Raw genomic sequence first — 13458 nt, 5'->3', positions numbered from 1 at the left:
GTGATATTTCCTCCCAAAGTAAGAGGAAACGCATAGGTATAGGGGATCCGGAAATTATGTTCCCCAATTTTCATATTGCCCATTTTCAGCTTCTTATTTGCAGTAGTTCTTGAGTTGATGCCGCTGAAATTAACAATAAAAGTATTATCTTCAATTGATTCAGGGGGAATAAATACCTGATCAATGCAACATGTTGTAGCCCCAGTATCAAGGATTGCATTGACTTTGAATTTCTCGACTCCCTGAATATCAAGCTCCACAATAAGATTGAAAAGCCCGTTGCCTTTAGGTACTAGCTGCCTTGTTTGTTCTATAGAGAACACCTTTTCCTTGCCATTGTTGATAAGCACATTTATTTCCTCATTTTCTTCTTCTTCCTCTTGAATGGCTTCTAAGGCAGGTAAATCTGGGAGTAATGCTTTCAGACTTTTCTTTAAATCTTGATTTTCTAATTCTAGAAATTCCACCTTCAATCTGAGTTCTTCATTTTCGGTGGTGAATTCTAATTCATCAGCTTTGGCATTTCTCATTAGTTCTTCTTTCTGAAGTAAGAAGGACTTTTGAGCCTCTTCTGATTGCAGTTTTGCTAAGGCTTGCACTCCAAGTAACTCTTGATTTAATCTTTCAATTTCAGTTTTGGCCCATGCTATGTAGGTGGCCTGTTCCTGTATAACATTAGTTGGAATAAAAGGGATAGGTGTGGACCTTTCAACTGGGATCTTCATGTCAAAATAGTTGTTTGTGCATAGTCCTGTTATCTTGCAGGTTCCACAATGCATTCTATGGCGCTTCATCGTTTCTCTTTTGCAGCAATGACAGCGGAGATAATTGGTGGGGATATCTCCATTTATTTCCCAAACATGTTGGCAATCATGCTGTACTTTCGAGATTTTAACCATTGGTTGCCATCCACCAGTCTTACCTATCATATAGGAATTCGTATTTTCTATGAAAACAAATAAAAATTCCTTATGAAGGATAGAATTGACCTGCTGATCTTCGCCTTCCGAAATACTATAGATGGCATCGGACTTGTCATCTCCTTCTTGTACTGATAAGATTTCATATTCTTCTGGTAGATCCAGACTTTCAAACATAGCCACTCGCTTGATATTTTTGTATTCTCTTGGACAATCTCTTGCAAAATGTCCTTCTTCTCCACATAAGAAGCACTTACATTTCTTGTTTCTGATTAAATGTTTCTTCTTTTCAATGCGGGCATGTGACTGATGTGGCTTCCCTTTATATGTTATTGACCTTCTGACTCCATATTTCTTCTTTGGTCCATCATAGTATCCTGGGACGGGAATTTGGTTGCAGAAGGATAGGTCTTTGAGAGACCTACTGAAAGCAGCATTCTTACATTCCTCCTCCAGATACTTATATGTAAAGATCACCCTGGGATGAACTCCCGTAGTGTTGCCTTGATATTTCTCATCAAAAGCAGCTTTAAGCCTTCGGCCTAAATCTCCTGGTAACTTTAGCCAGAATTTTTCTGATAATTCTGGTCCAATAAACAACCTTCCTGTTTTGGCAGCCAAAGTCATATATTCATTTAGAAAGGTAATTATGTCTTTTACCTGAGAACATGAGAGTCTTTCAAGGTCCCGGTATGCCCTGTCCTGCATATCAGTGGATCCTTGGAACGGGTCTTCCAGCAAGAATACCCTTCTGATTTGGGATATAATGTTCTGAGTGCCATTTCTCCCATCACTTGAATTTAATAGCTCCTGGTACTCATTTGGATATGCTGTTCTCCATTGTATCCAAGTCAGTCTTTCAGTTTCCCCTAGTAGATTCTCTATAAAATCTGCCTTATCTTGAGAATCAGTGAAGTTTTGTTGAGCTACCACATTTTTTGTAATTGCTTCCCATCGGAGGAAAACATCTTCCACCCTATTGAGTTGGATTGGTAGCGTAAGTAGTGCTCCTGTTTGTTGATGCGCCGTTGGTAGATTCCACCATTCTGATGTATCTTTTCTTTTAAAAGATGTTCCTTTTGGTTCAATAGGTGGTACAATACTAACTGGCTCATCTTTAAGAGTCCTGTTTGGCGGGTATCCTACAGGATTCATAGAAGTATCGGCAGGTGGCCGATAATTTGAGATAGCTTCTTGAGAATAAACTTGTTCTTGAAGCTGTGATAGCTGAGGATAATCAGTGACCCAGCTGTCTTCCTGTGCTTGGTTTGTTGTAGCGGCAGCAATAAGATGATTTGAAAAATCATCTTCATCATCCTTCCCACCCGCTTTCGCAAAAGGATTGATAAATTCTTCAGAGGAGGACGTGTCATAGACCGGTTGTACGTCCTGCAATGCTAAATATTGTAAATAATCTTCTTCAGATTCATCACCTGGATCATTAGTGAGTGCACACAAGAATTGTGTGTTTGTGTTGGATGAAGATGAGGATGTTGGTAGGCGATCCAACTCCTGTTGCAACTGTCGCCTATATTCTCGTGAAGTCCGAAGTTGCCGCCGGGATATTGCTAAACTTCTTTCCAAAGAATCGGGACCATCAACTAGTTGTTGGTATGCTTCTTCTTCAAGGAATTTATGCTGTTGAATAGCATGTTGCCTGGCTTTGTTTTGTAAGGCAAGAATCTCATCCTCCGTAATCGCATTATATTGGTTGTATTGTGGTGGAGGAGAATCAAAATTTTCTTCATAGCATAAATGACAACCAGGGCACCTTGAATTTGGTCCAGCTTTGGAACATGTAGTTTGATTTGTAAATCTGGATGCAAAATTAAATCCAGCATTTCCTTCCGGCCTGTCCCTGAAGGATAAGTTCTTTGTAGTAGAGCCAAACCCTTCACTTCCCCTTGAGGTTTCTTCAAGATTATGTACCTCTTTTACTATGGGGGTGCTTATCCTTTCTAGGATTATTTGAGCAATGCATTCCTGTTTACTCAGAAAGATATCCTTGTTAGTTGTATTAAAAGCAAGGATCTTTACCTCTCCTCGGTAGTCCGAATCAATGACGCCCCCCATTATCATAATTCCCTTTATAGCTGCACTTGACCTGGGAGCAATTCTTGCATAGGTATTTTTTGGAATTTGTATGCAAAGTCCTGTGAATAGAAGAGACTTATCTTTTGCAGGTATGTCTTGTGCATGGGTAATTGAGATATCATATCCTGCCGCTCCAGTTGGGCTTCTAACAGGGAGTTGAGCAAGGGATGATATTCTTTTTACAAGCAATTCATCTTCCTGTTCCTGCTCAATCAATACTGCAATAGTATGGTTGGTGATTTCTTCTTCATCAGATTGGATTTCTTCATCTCTAGAATTGTACTTTGGTGCAGATGAAGTCGAGGCAGCTTGATAATTGTTAAATTTTAGGGAAACACTTTCATCTAATTGATTTCGCGTGTTTACCTCTGTGGGTTGCATTGGAATGTTTACTGTTGACTGTCTTATAATCCAGTTGTGTCCAAGCATATCCCTTGTGCTATAGCTTCTTCCAGGAAGAGCTCGAACCCCGTTGCTTACTAAGTAGTCCACAACATTTTGTACTTCATAGGCGAATCCAACATTTGGTGTGTTGGATAGTCTTCCAACCAATCCTCTAGTCATCAGGAGGTTTGCTTCGCCGTTTCTCCATCCCTCGTAGCCTCTGGTAAGAATGGATACTTGTATATTCCTATAAAAATCAGATACCGTTAGCATAGTATCTGGTATCACATAAACTAGTTGGCTTCCATGAGTGAGATCTATCTCCATGGTGGCGAAGATGGCTTGATCACCCTGCCATCTATTATCTCTGAAGACAACTAGAGCCATGGTGCCTTCTTCTTGGCGATGTAGTATTTGGATGCGTACCTGAATGACTCCCATATGAAGGAATCTCATTCCACTTCTTTGAAGTTGATCATAGCTTTCTTGCTGAATAAAAGCTCTATCAATTTGGTTTTCAGTGACGAGTATGGCCTCTTCAGATCTATGAATGTATACTCGATGGTGAACATCATCTCTTCTGGAGTGATAAAGTACCTCAGCAGGTACTATTGCAGCTCGCTCCTGCATAGAAAGCTTCAGTTGTACCTGAGGGTCCATCTGTTGTTCCAGTGAATAATTATGAGATCCTCCTCCAGTAAGTCGCCTACTTACTCTTTGTATTGCCCTTTGAACATTATACCTTCTCCTTTGGTTTTGTCTGTAATCTCTTATTTGGTCTTCAAATAAAGGAGTGTTGTTTTCATGGGTTCGGGTGATTGTGGTCACAGGAGGATTTGTATTTCTTGAAGTCATTATTTCTTCAATTTCGCCTGTTCTTCTTTGAATATTGTGTATGGGTCTTTAAAAACTCTAAGAGTACATTTTGCTTCTTTAGGCTTCTCTTGTAAAGATAGGGTTTTTACTCTATCAGTAAGACTTTGAATAATCGCTTCAGGGAGTGCTTGTGGTGTTGGTGCTGCACGTTCTTCGAGTTTTTTAACTCTTTCTTCCAATGTCTCAAGTTTTTCAAGTATTGTAACAAGGAGTTGAATTTGAGTGTTAGATTGCTTGATTACAGCTGTTACACTACTTGAAGTGCCCTTGTATTCTGTGGGTCTACAAAATCCTAGGGCAGGGGCTTCAATATTTTCAGTGGCTTGTAAGGCTTCCTTATATGAGTTTGTAGCTTGAGTGTTAATGTAGCTATTACTCATGTAATAAGGAAAGACTCGACCTTTCGTAAAAGGACTTCTATCCTGTTGACTTTCTCTCTCAAGTCTTCAGATAACTGTATAGCTTGTTGTTCAACAGGCTTGGGTTGCTCAAGTATCTTTCTCAATTGTTTTTCAGTTAAGGGTTTATTTTCTATTACTTCCTTGGTAAGGTCTTTTAAAGCTCCCCTTATCCTTTGATTCTCACTTTGTACTTCTTGTAGTTGCTCTTGAATTTGTTTAAAGTTTTTGAGATGCACTCTACAGGATAAACACAATCGGTCGTATATCACCGCGATGTTATGAGCTAATTCTCCTTTTGTAGGCTGTTTGTTGGTTTGGGCTAAATCAAGGTACTCTAGGTTCGAAGTGTGTGACTTAGTATACCATTCCTGTATCTTTTCTTCCCAATGTTTAGACATAAGCCAAACACTATTTGAGCTTTCTTTTACATAGGACTTACTTTCCTTTTAGAACTACTTACGTCTTAGGAGGTTCTTAAAGGCTTACTTGCTCATACCAGTGTGCCCTTGGACTTATACTTCGGCACCCTTGCCTTTACTGCCAAGTTAGGACTGGTCCTTTTGCAATCTACCCGCAGTTCCTCGGTCGACTTATCATAATTCTATTTAGTCAGTAAACCTTAGTAAACTTAAGCTCTTCAGACACTATATCAGTACATGACTTCGCTATAACTGATCAACAGTTGCAATTCGCTAATCATGTCCCAAGGCTTTGCTATAACTGATCAACAGTTGCAATTCGCTAATCCAAGGGTTTTAAAGAAAGATATCTTTTATAGTTTTGAAAAAAACTTTTATAGTTTTAGTAATACTGTCACACCCTTTTCCCCGTTTGAGTACCCTGAATAAGAAACTACTCAGCCATGAGCTCTTCAGTTTGCTTGTTCTCATGGCTGAGTAGTTTCTTATTCAGGGTACTTACTCTTTGTATTACCCTTCAGTTTGAATAATTATGAGAAAGCAAACTGAAGGGTAATACAAAGAGTAAGTACCCTGAATAAGAAACTACTCAGCCATGAGAACAAGCAAACTGAAGAGCTCATGGCTGAGTAGTTTCTTATTCAGGGTACTCAAACGGGGAAAAGGGTGTGACAGTATTACTAAAACTATAAAAGTTCTTTTCAAAACTATAAAAGATATCTTTCTTTAAAACCCTTGGATTAGCGAATTGCAACTGTTGATCAGTTATAGCAAAGCCTTGGGACATGATTAGCGAATTGCAACTGTTGATCAGTTATAGCGAAGTCATGTACTGATATAGTGTCTGAAGAGCTTAAGTTTACTAAGGTTTACTGACTAAATAGAATTATGATAAGTCGACCGAGGAACTGCGGGTAGATTGCAAAAGGACCAGTCCTAACTTGGCAGTAAAGGCAAGGGTGCCGAAGTATAAGTCCAAGGGCACACTGGTATGAGCAAGTAAGTCTTTAAGAACCTCCTAAGACGTAAGTAGTTCTAAAAGGAAAGTAAGTCCTATGTAAAAGAAAGCTCAAATAGTGTTTGGCTTATGTCTAAACATTGGGAAGAAAAGATACAGGAATGGTATACTAAGTCACACACTTCGAACCTAGAGTACCTTGATTTAGCCCAAACCAACAAACAGCCTACAAAAGGAGAATTAGCTCATAACATCGCGGTGATATACGACCGATTGTGTTTATCCTGTAGAGTGCATCTCAAAAACTTTAAACAAATTCAAGAGCAACTACAAGAAGTACAAAGTGAGAATCAAAAGATAAGGGGAGCTTTAAAAGACCTTACCAAGGAAGTAATAGAAAATAAACCCTTAACTGAAAAACAATTGAGAAAGATACTTGAACAACCCAAGCCTGTTGAACAACAAGCTATACAGTTATCTGAAGACTTGAGAGAGAAAGTCAACAGGATAGAAGTCCTTTTACGAAAGGTCGAGTCTTTCCTTATTACATGAGTAATAGCTACATTAATACTCAAGCTACAAACTCATATAAGGAAGCCTTACAAGCCACTGAAAATATTGAAGCCCCTGCCCTAGGATTTTGTAGACCCACAGAATACAAGGGCACTTCAAGTAGTGTAACAGCTGTAATCAAGCAATCTAACACTCAAATTCAACTCCTTGTTACAATACTTGAAAAACTTGAGACATTGGAAGAAAGAGTTAAAAAGCTCGAAGAACGTGCAACACCAACACCACAAGCACTCCCTGAAGCGATTATTCAAAGTCTTACTGATAGAGTAAAAACCCTATCTTTACAAGAGAAGCCTAAAGAAGCAAAATGTACTCTTAGAGTTTTTAAAGACCCATACACAATATTCAAAGAAGAACAGGCGAAATTGAAGAAATAATGACTTCAAGAAATACAAATCCTCCTGTGACCACAATCACCCGAACCCATGAAAACAACACTCCTTTATTTGAAGACCAAATAAGAGATTACAGACAAAACCAAAGGAGAAGGTATAATGTTCAAAGGGCAATACAAAGAGTAAGTAGGCGACTTACTGGAGGAGGATCTCATAATTATTCACTGGAACAACAGATGGACCCTCAGGTACAACTGAAGCTTTCTATGCAGGAGCGAGCTGCAATAGTACCTGCTGAGGTACTTTATCACTCCAGAAGAGATGATGTTCACCATCGAGTATACATTCATAGATCTGAAGAGGCCATACTCGTCACTGAAAACCAAATTGATAGAGCTTTTATTCAGCAAGAAAGCTATGATCAACTTCAAAGAAGTGGAATGAGATTCCTTCATATGGGAGTCATTCAGGTACGCATCCAAATACTACATCGCCAAGAAGAAGGCACCATGGCTCTAGTTGTCTTCAGAGATAATAGATGGCAGGGTGATCAAGCCATCTTCGCCACCATGGAGATAGATCTCACTCATGGAAGCCAACTAGTTTATGTGATACCAGATACTATGCTAACGGTATCTGATTTTTATAGGAATATACAAGTATCCATTCTTACCAGAGGCTACGAGGGATGGAGAAACGGCGAAGCAAACCTCCTGATGACTAGAGGATTGGTTGGAAGACTATCCAACACACCAAATGTTGGATTCGCCTATGAAGTACAAAATGTTGTGGACTACTTAGTAAGCAACGGGGTTCGAGCTCTTCCTGGAAGAAGCTATAGCACAAGGGATATGCTTGGACACAACTGGATTATAAGACAGTCAACAGTAAACATTCCAATGCAACCCACAGAGGTAAACACGCGAAATCAATTAGATGAAAGTGTTTCCCTAAAATTTAACAATTATCAAGCTGCCTCGACTTCATCTGCACCAAAGTACAATTCTAGAGATGAAGAAATCCAATCTGATGAAGAAGAAATCACCAACCATACTATTGCAGTATTGATTGAGCAGGAACAGGAAGATGAATTGCTTGTAAAAAGAATATCATCCCTTGCTCAACTCCCTGTTAGAAGCCCAACTGGAGCGGCAGGATATGATATCTCAATTACCCATGCACAAGACATACCTGCAAAAGATAAGTCTCTTCTATTCACAGGACTTTGCATACAAATTCCAAAAAATACCTATGCAAGAATTGCTCCCAGGTCAAGTGCAGCTATAAAGGGAATTATGATAATGGGGGGCGTCATTGATTCGGACTACCGAGGAGAGGTAAAGATCCTTGCTTTTAATACAACTAACAAGGATATCTTTCTGAGTAAACAGGAATGCATTGCTCAAATAATCCTAGAAAGGATAAGCACCCCCATAGTAAAAGAGGTACATAATCTTGAAGAAACCTCAAGGGGAAGTGAAGGGTTTGGCTCTACTACAAAGAACTTATCCTTCAGGGACAGGCCGGAAGGAAATGCTGGATTTAATTTTGCATCCAGATTTACAAATCAAATTACATGTTCCAAAGATGGACCAAATTCAAGGTGCCCTGGTTGTCATTTATGCTATGAAGAAAATTTTGATTCTCCTCCACCACAATACAACCAATATAATGCGATTACGGAGGATGAGATTCTTGCCTTACAAAACAAAGCCAGGCAACATGCTATTCAACAGCATAAATTCCTTGAAGAAGAAGCATACCAACAACTAGTTGATGGTCCCGATTCTTTGGAAAGAAGTTTAGCAATATCCCGGCGGCAACTTCGGACTTCACGAGAATATAGGCGACAGTTGCAACAGGAGTTGGATCGCCTACCAACATCCTCATCTTCATCCAACACAAACACACAATTCTTGTGTGCACTCACTAATGATCCAGGTGATGAATCTGAAGATGATTATTTACAATATTTACAATATTTAGCATTGCAGGACGTACAACCGGTCTATGACACGTCCTCCTCTGAAGAATTTATCAATCCTTTTGCGAAAGCGGGTGGGAAGGATGATGAAGATGATTTTTCAATTCATCTTATTGCTGCCGCTACAACAAACCAAGCACAGGAAGACAGCTGGGTCACTGATTATCCTCAGCTATCACAGCTTCAAGAACAAGTTTATTCTCAAGAAGCTATCTCAAATTATCGGCCACCTGCCGATACTTCTATGAATCCTATAGGATACCCGCCAAACAGGACTCTTAAAGATGAGCCAGTGAGTATTGTACCACCTATTGAACCAAAAGGAACATCTTTTAGAGTCCTGTTTGGCGGGTATCCTACAGGATTCATAGAAGTATCGGCAGGTGGCCGATAATTTGAGATAGCTTCTTGAGAATAAACTTCTTCTTGAAGCTGTGATAGCTAAGGATAATCAGTGACCCAGCTGTCTTCCTGTGCTTGGTTTGTTGTAGCGGCAGCAATAAGATGAATTGAAAAATCTGGTTGAATCAGTGTATGACTAGATTATAAGACCATCCGATCGGATCCCAGATTCTCGCCACAACACGAGTTATAAGTGTGTATGGCTCACACGCCCAACAATCAGCCGGTTAGGTTCCAAACTCTCACCCCGGTGTGAGTTATAAGTGTGCAGGACTGACGCGGCCCTCAACTACTGTAGAGATGAAAATACTCATGGGTTTTAGAAAACACGGATTGGTGCATTGCATCTGCTTGCTCATGGGAGATCGGGGAAAAAAAGTCAAATCAAATTCAAGGAGAAAAATGTTGATCCTCCTTACTGGATAAAAAGGATAAAGAGAAAAGATTATAGACTAGTTTCCTCGCAAGGCTAGTGCTGATGATTTCAGGACTAGTATAATCCATCATACTAAACCCTAAACTCATCACAGAATAAGACAAAAGCCATCCATCCCAACCAGGTCAGAATAAGCGATGGGCGCCACTGCCCAAAGATCTTGCAGAAATTGGATACAACACTATTTCTTACAGTTTCTAGTGATTGGTTGATTGTGTTCATATCCAGTATCAAGAGTGAAATCAGAATCGGTGGATTCAATCTCACTACTCGGATTCCATTGAAAGAGCATGAATAGAGCAAAACATCAGGGTAAAACAAATCTCCAAAATGATAAATAAGAAATAAAGTACGAAAGAGATCAACTGGGGTAGAACAAATACCAAGTTTCGCCGCCGACTCTTTCATCGTCTCGTCTTCTAGAAGGGTTGGTCTTGGAGTAGCGAAGAAGCCGAGACTTGGAGAGCAAGAAAAGTGCCCCAGCGATGTATTTATATAGTCGCGGTTCCTTTAGGTAAGATGATGAGGTGGCAGTAATACTAAACAAAGTGTGGCAAATTAATTTTAATAACTTACGTTGTATAACATTTTGGATGCTTAATTAAATAAATTTCATATTATCTTATAGAATTTCATATTAGCATAAATAACACTATATATTTATATTTATCTCTCTGTGGCACTGCAAGTTTGAGAAGAAGCAAACAATGCAGAGAAATTAATATCACATCGAACAGAATCGGCGCATCATTCAATAAACGCATTCATAAATTATGTTCAAATTTTTTATAACATTTAATGGTCAAGTGATGGTACTGCCATTGAATCATTAGATCCAGAAGAAAAATAAATTGCAATTTTTCAGACAACTCACGGTCGGTGACAGTGAGGTCCCAAAGAAACTTGAAGGCAACAGCGTAAGTCGAAGGGAGCTCAACTTTTGACGCCAGTTGCCTCGATCGAAACTAACGGTGGGCGCTGAAGAGAGCTCGGCTGATGATTCCAGTTGCCTCTATGTAGCGTTCCACACAGCGTGTAATGCAGCTGCTCTCGCTTCCGCTCAAGCTTGTTCCAGGTTTCGTGATGCACTTTGTGAAACACTTGCTCCGCACAGTCTGCAACACACAAATAGGTGGGGAAAATTTACAAACGAGTTTAACAAGATAAAAATAAATAAATTTGAATAATTAGTTTTAATATGGGGTTTCACGTGGACAAAATTAATAACTACGACAAACACTGTGGATAACATGTCTGGTGTATGGATCAATCAGTTTGAACAGCGCCTAACTCAGAGAGAATTGAGCTAGCTCAATCTGAGTTCTACGAGTGTCCAAGGAACAACAGGAGATAGTAAGCCAGTACGGTGAAAGCACAGTGCAAGGCATCATTGGCGGGGCTAGCTTGGCGGGGCTTATAAAAGGAAGAGGTTTTCAACCATGAGAGACAGTTTTCTCCAGCTTGGCCAACCTCTAGCTCTACTCTGATCGGTACCAGCTTCAACCCACCAGCATTTAGAACTTTCGCATCCAAAGCTCCGCACCTGACCCAACCCAACGTCAGTTGAACAACTTGTGGTTCGAACAAGTTGAACCCATACCACTTGCAGTTCGAAGAAGCTAAATACATAACGCTCCCACCTTGACTCCTCTACTGAACTGAGCAGGCTAGGATGAACTCAACACAACTTAAACGCACCTTGATCAAAATTAGATCAAAGCTCCTTTGGCCACATGGAAACCAAGATCAAAATTAGATTGCCTTAGCTAGAAGACATACTCTGTTATAGCTTTACCGTGACAAAGTTATAAAATCGACATGGAGCTGGTTAGATGAAAACCACATGCAATTAAATATCACGCTAGATCCAACAGCAACATTCTTTTGTTCATAAATAAACAACAATCAATTATTTATTTGATTATCTCACCCTTTAACAAAAGTGATTATCTATCATAATGCTTCGCTGGTTTTCAATACTTAGACTAACTAAAGTTACACTTTGATATTTCATCTTCGTTTAGTATATTTTCTGAAGAAATACAGTTGTGTCAGACTAATAGATCAGCTTAATATGCGTCAACAATCAACAGAGTTGAGATGTAAGATGCTCTACGTTTGTATAAGGGTATAGATGATGCATGGAAGCATTGGATATGCAAGACACCACTCAATGGATCATATTCTGAACAATTTGAATGAATCGACTTGAGCAAGTTTTTATCGCGCAGCGGATGCATTTGGCAAGGTAACAACCAAAATCCTCACAAAAGGCGCTCAAAACGACTTGAAAAAATAGGCACGGAGGGTAAGGGATTTGTCCTTCACGGAGACATCAAATGATGGAGAGAAGAAAGGAATAGAAAAAAAAACTTGGAAAGTAACCTATTCAAATCTGAATTCGTCACGGAACACAGGGGAATACCTCGAAGAACTCTTCGGCGTAGGCCTGTGCGAGCTGCGTCTTGACCTGGTCCATGAGTACATCGGCGGAGGGGACCGATTGTCCCGACGAGCCGCCGGACGGCGATGGCGAAGAGAAGGGATCCATCCCGAAAAAGCTACGGCTTTGAATTCACGGCGAGCCTAAACCCTAGCTCCAAGCTGCATAGATCAGAATATTTATAAAGCCCGCTACGAGAACATGTGGTACCACCGCCACGAAATGGGTAGCGGCCCGATATATCTCAGTAGACTGGCCCACGTATAGTTTCGCCATATCATGTTTATTTGGAGGGAGGGGAAGAATAACTAGAAAGGAAAGATAGAAGGAGAAGGGTGGAAGGCAAAAAGAGAAGTAGGGCAGTAAAAGTGAAGGCAAGTTTTATAGTGTTCAATGTTATATATTTGATAAAATAACTGGGTCAAGTCTAAAAGAAATTATATATTTGATAAAATAATTGAGTGAAGTCTAAAAGAAATTATGTTGTTGAAATAATTGTTAAATTTAGTTTAATTAATATTTATGATTTTTGATTCTATTCGAAAGCAGGAAGGTGAAAAATTAGAAATGTGGTGGCTTCGCTGATCAGCTGAAGATCCCGCTTCACTTTGTAAAATAAGTAACATCAGTGCCGGGGCAGAAAAGGAATCCCCAGCGTTGGCCCTCTGACACTCAAGTCAATCACCGGAATGTGGAGAAAAGTGGAGCAACTGTAAAACTATGCACAAACAGTAGATAACGCGTACTTCCGCCGGTGATGTGTTGGTTAGTTCTAGGAAAACTGTACCGGCTCCACTGTACAAAATTTTTGTACAAGTGTCGAACCTTTCCTTAAATAACCTATTGTGTTCTTTAGAAATTAAATTAAGAATCGCAGACGGAACTTAACATCATTGATTCCAAATTTAACTTATCTGTTCTTAATGGTTTAGATTTGAATCGCAAGCGGAACTTAACACTATTGATTCAAATCCACCTATGTTATTAATTCCATTAAATATTAATCTCCAAAATTGACTTCCAGGACTGCATGGCGAGGCACATGGCCTTCTTGGATATGGGAGCAACCACCACCGCCTAGACAAAGCTTTTTAAGGAAAGCTAATATTTAATTTCCATAAATAACTCTAGGTTTAACCAAAAAGAACAATCGAATCACAAATTCGAAAAATAAAACAAAAGAAACACAAATTCGAAACAAATCCGAAAACTCTAGAATCATATGCCTCTTGT

The 13458-nt window shown here is 39.6% G+C and overlaps 1 protein-coding gene and 1 long non-coding RNA gene across 2 annotated transcripts in view; both read right to left on the bottom strand.

The window, feature by feature from the left end:
- Positions 1 to 10249, bottom strand: part of LOC121992709 — a 32344-nt gene extending 22095 nt beyond the window's left edge. Inside the window, exon 1 of the long non-coding RNA XR_006114986.1 lies at positions 10166 to 10249. This is a non-coding gene — a long non-coding RNA (uncharacterized LOC121992709). The remainder of the gene's footprint in view (positions 1 to 10165) is intronic.
- Positions 10250 to 10532: 283 nt separating this feature from the next.
- On the bottom strand, positions 10533 to 12371 carry LOC121990287 (mitochondrial import inner membrane translocase subunit Tim13-like). Its single transcript, XM_042544451.1, has 2 exons — positions 12208 to 12371; positions 10533 to 10897 (listed from the first exon to the last, which is right to left on the bottom strand). The coding sequence occupies exons 1-2, from the start codon at positions 12331 to 12333 to the stop codon at positions 10748 to 10750; spliced, it is 276 nt and encodes a 91-aa protein (XP_042400385.1). The 5' UTR covers positions 12334 to 12371; the 3' UTR covers positions 10533 to 10747.
- Positions 12372 to 13458: the final 1087 nt, after the last annotated feature.

This window comes from Zingiber officinale, chromosome 6B (genome assembly GCF_018446385.1).
Source record: "Zingiber officinale cultivar Zhangliang chromosome 6B, Zo_v1.1, whole genome shotgun sequence".
Lineage (NCBI taxonomy): Eukaryota > Viridiplantae > Streptophyta > Magnoliopsida > Zingiberales > Zingiberaceae > Zingiber > Zingiber officinale.
Note: the sequence above shows the minus strand (reverse complement) of the source record. Positions and strands in the feature narration are given on the sequence as shown.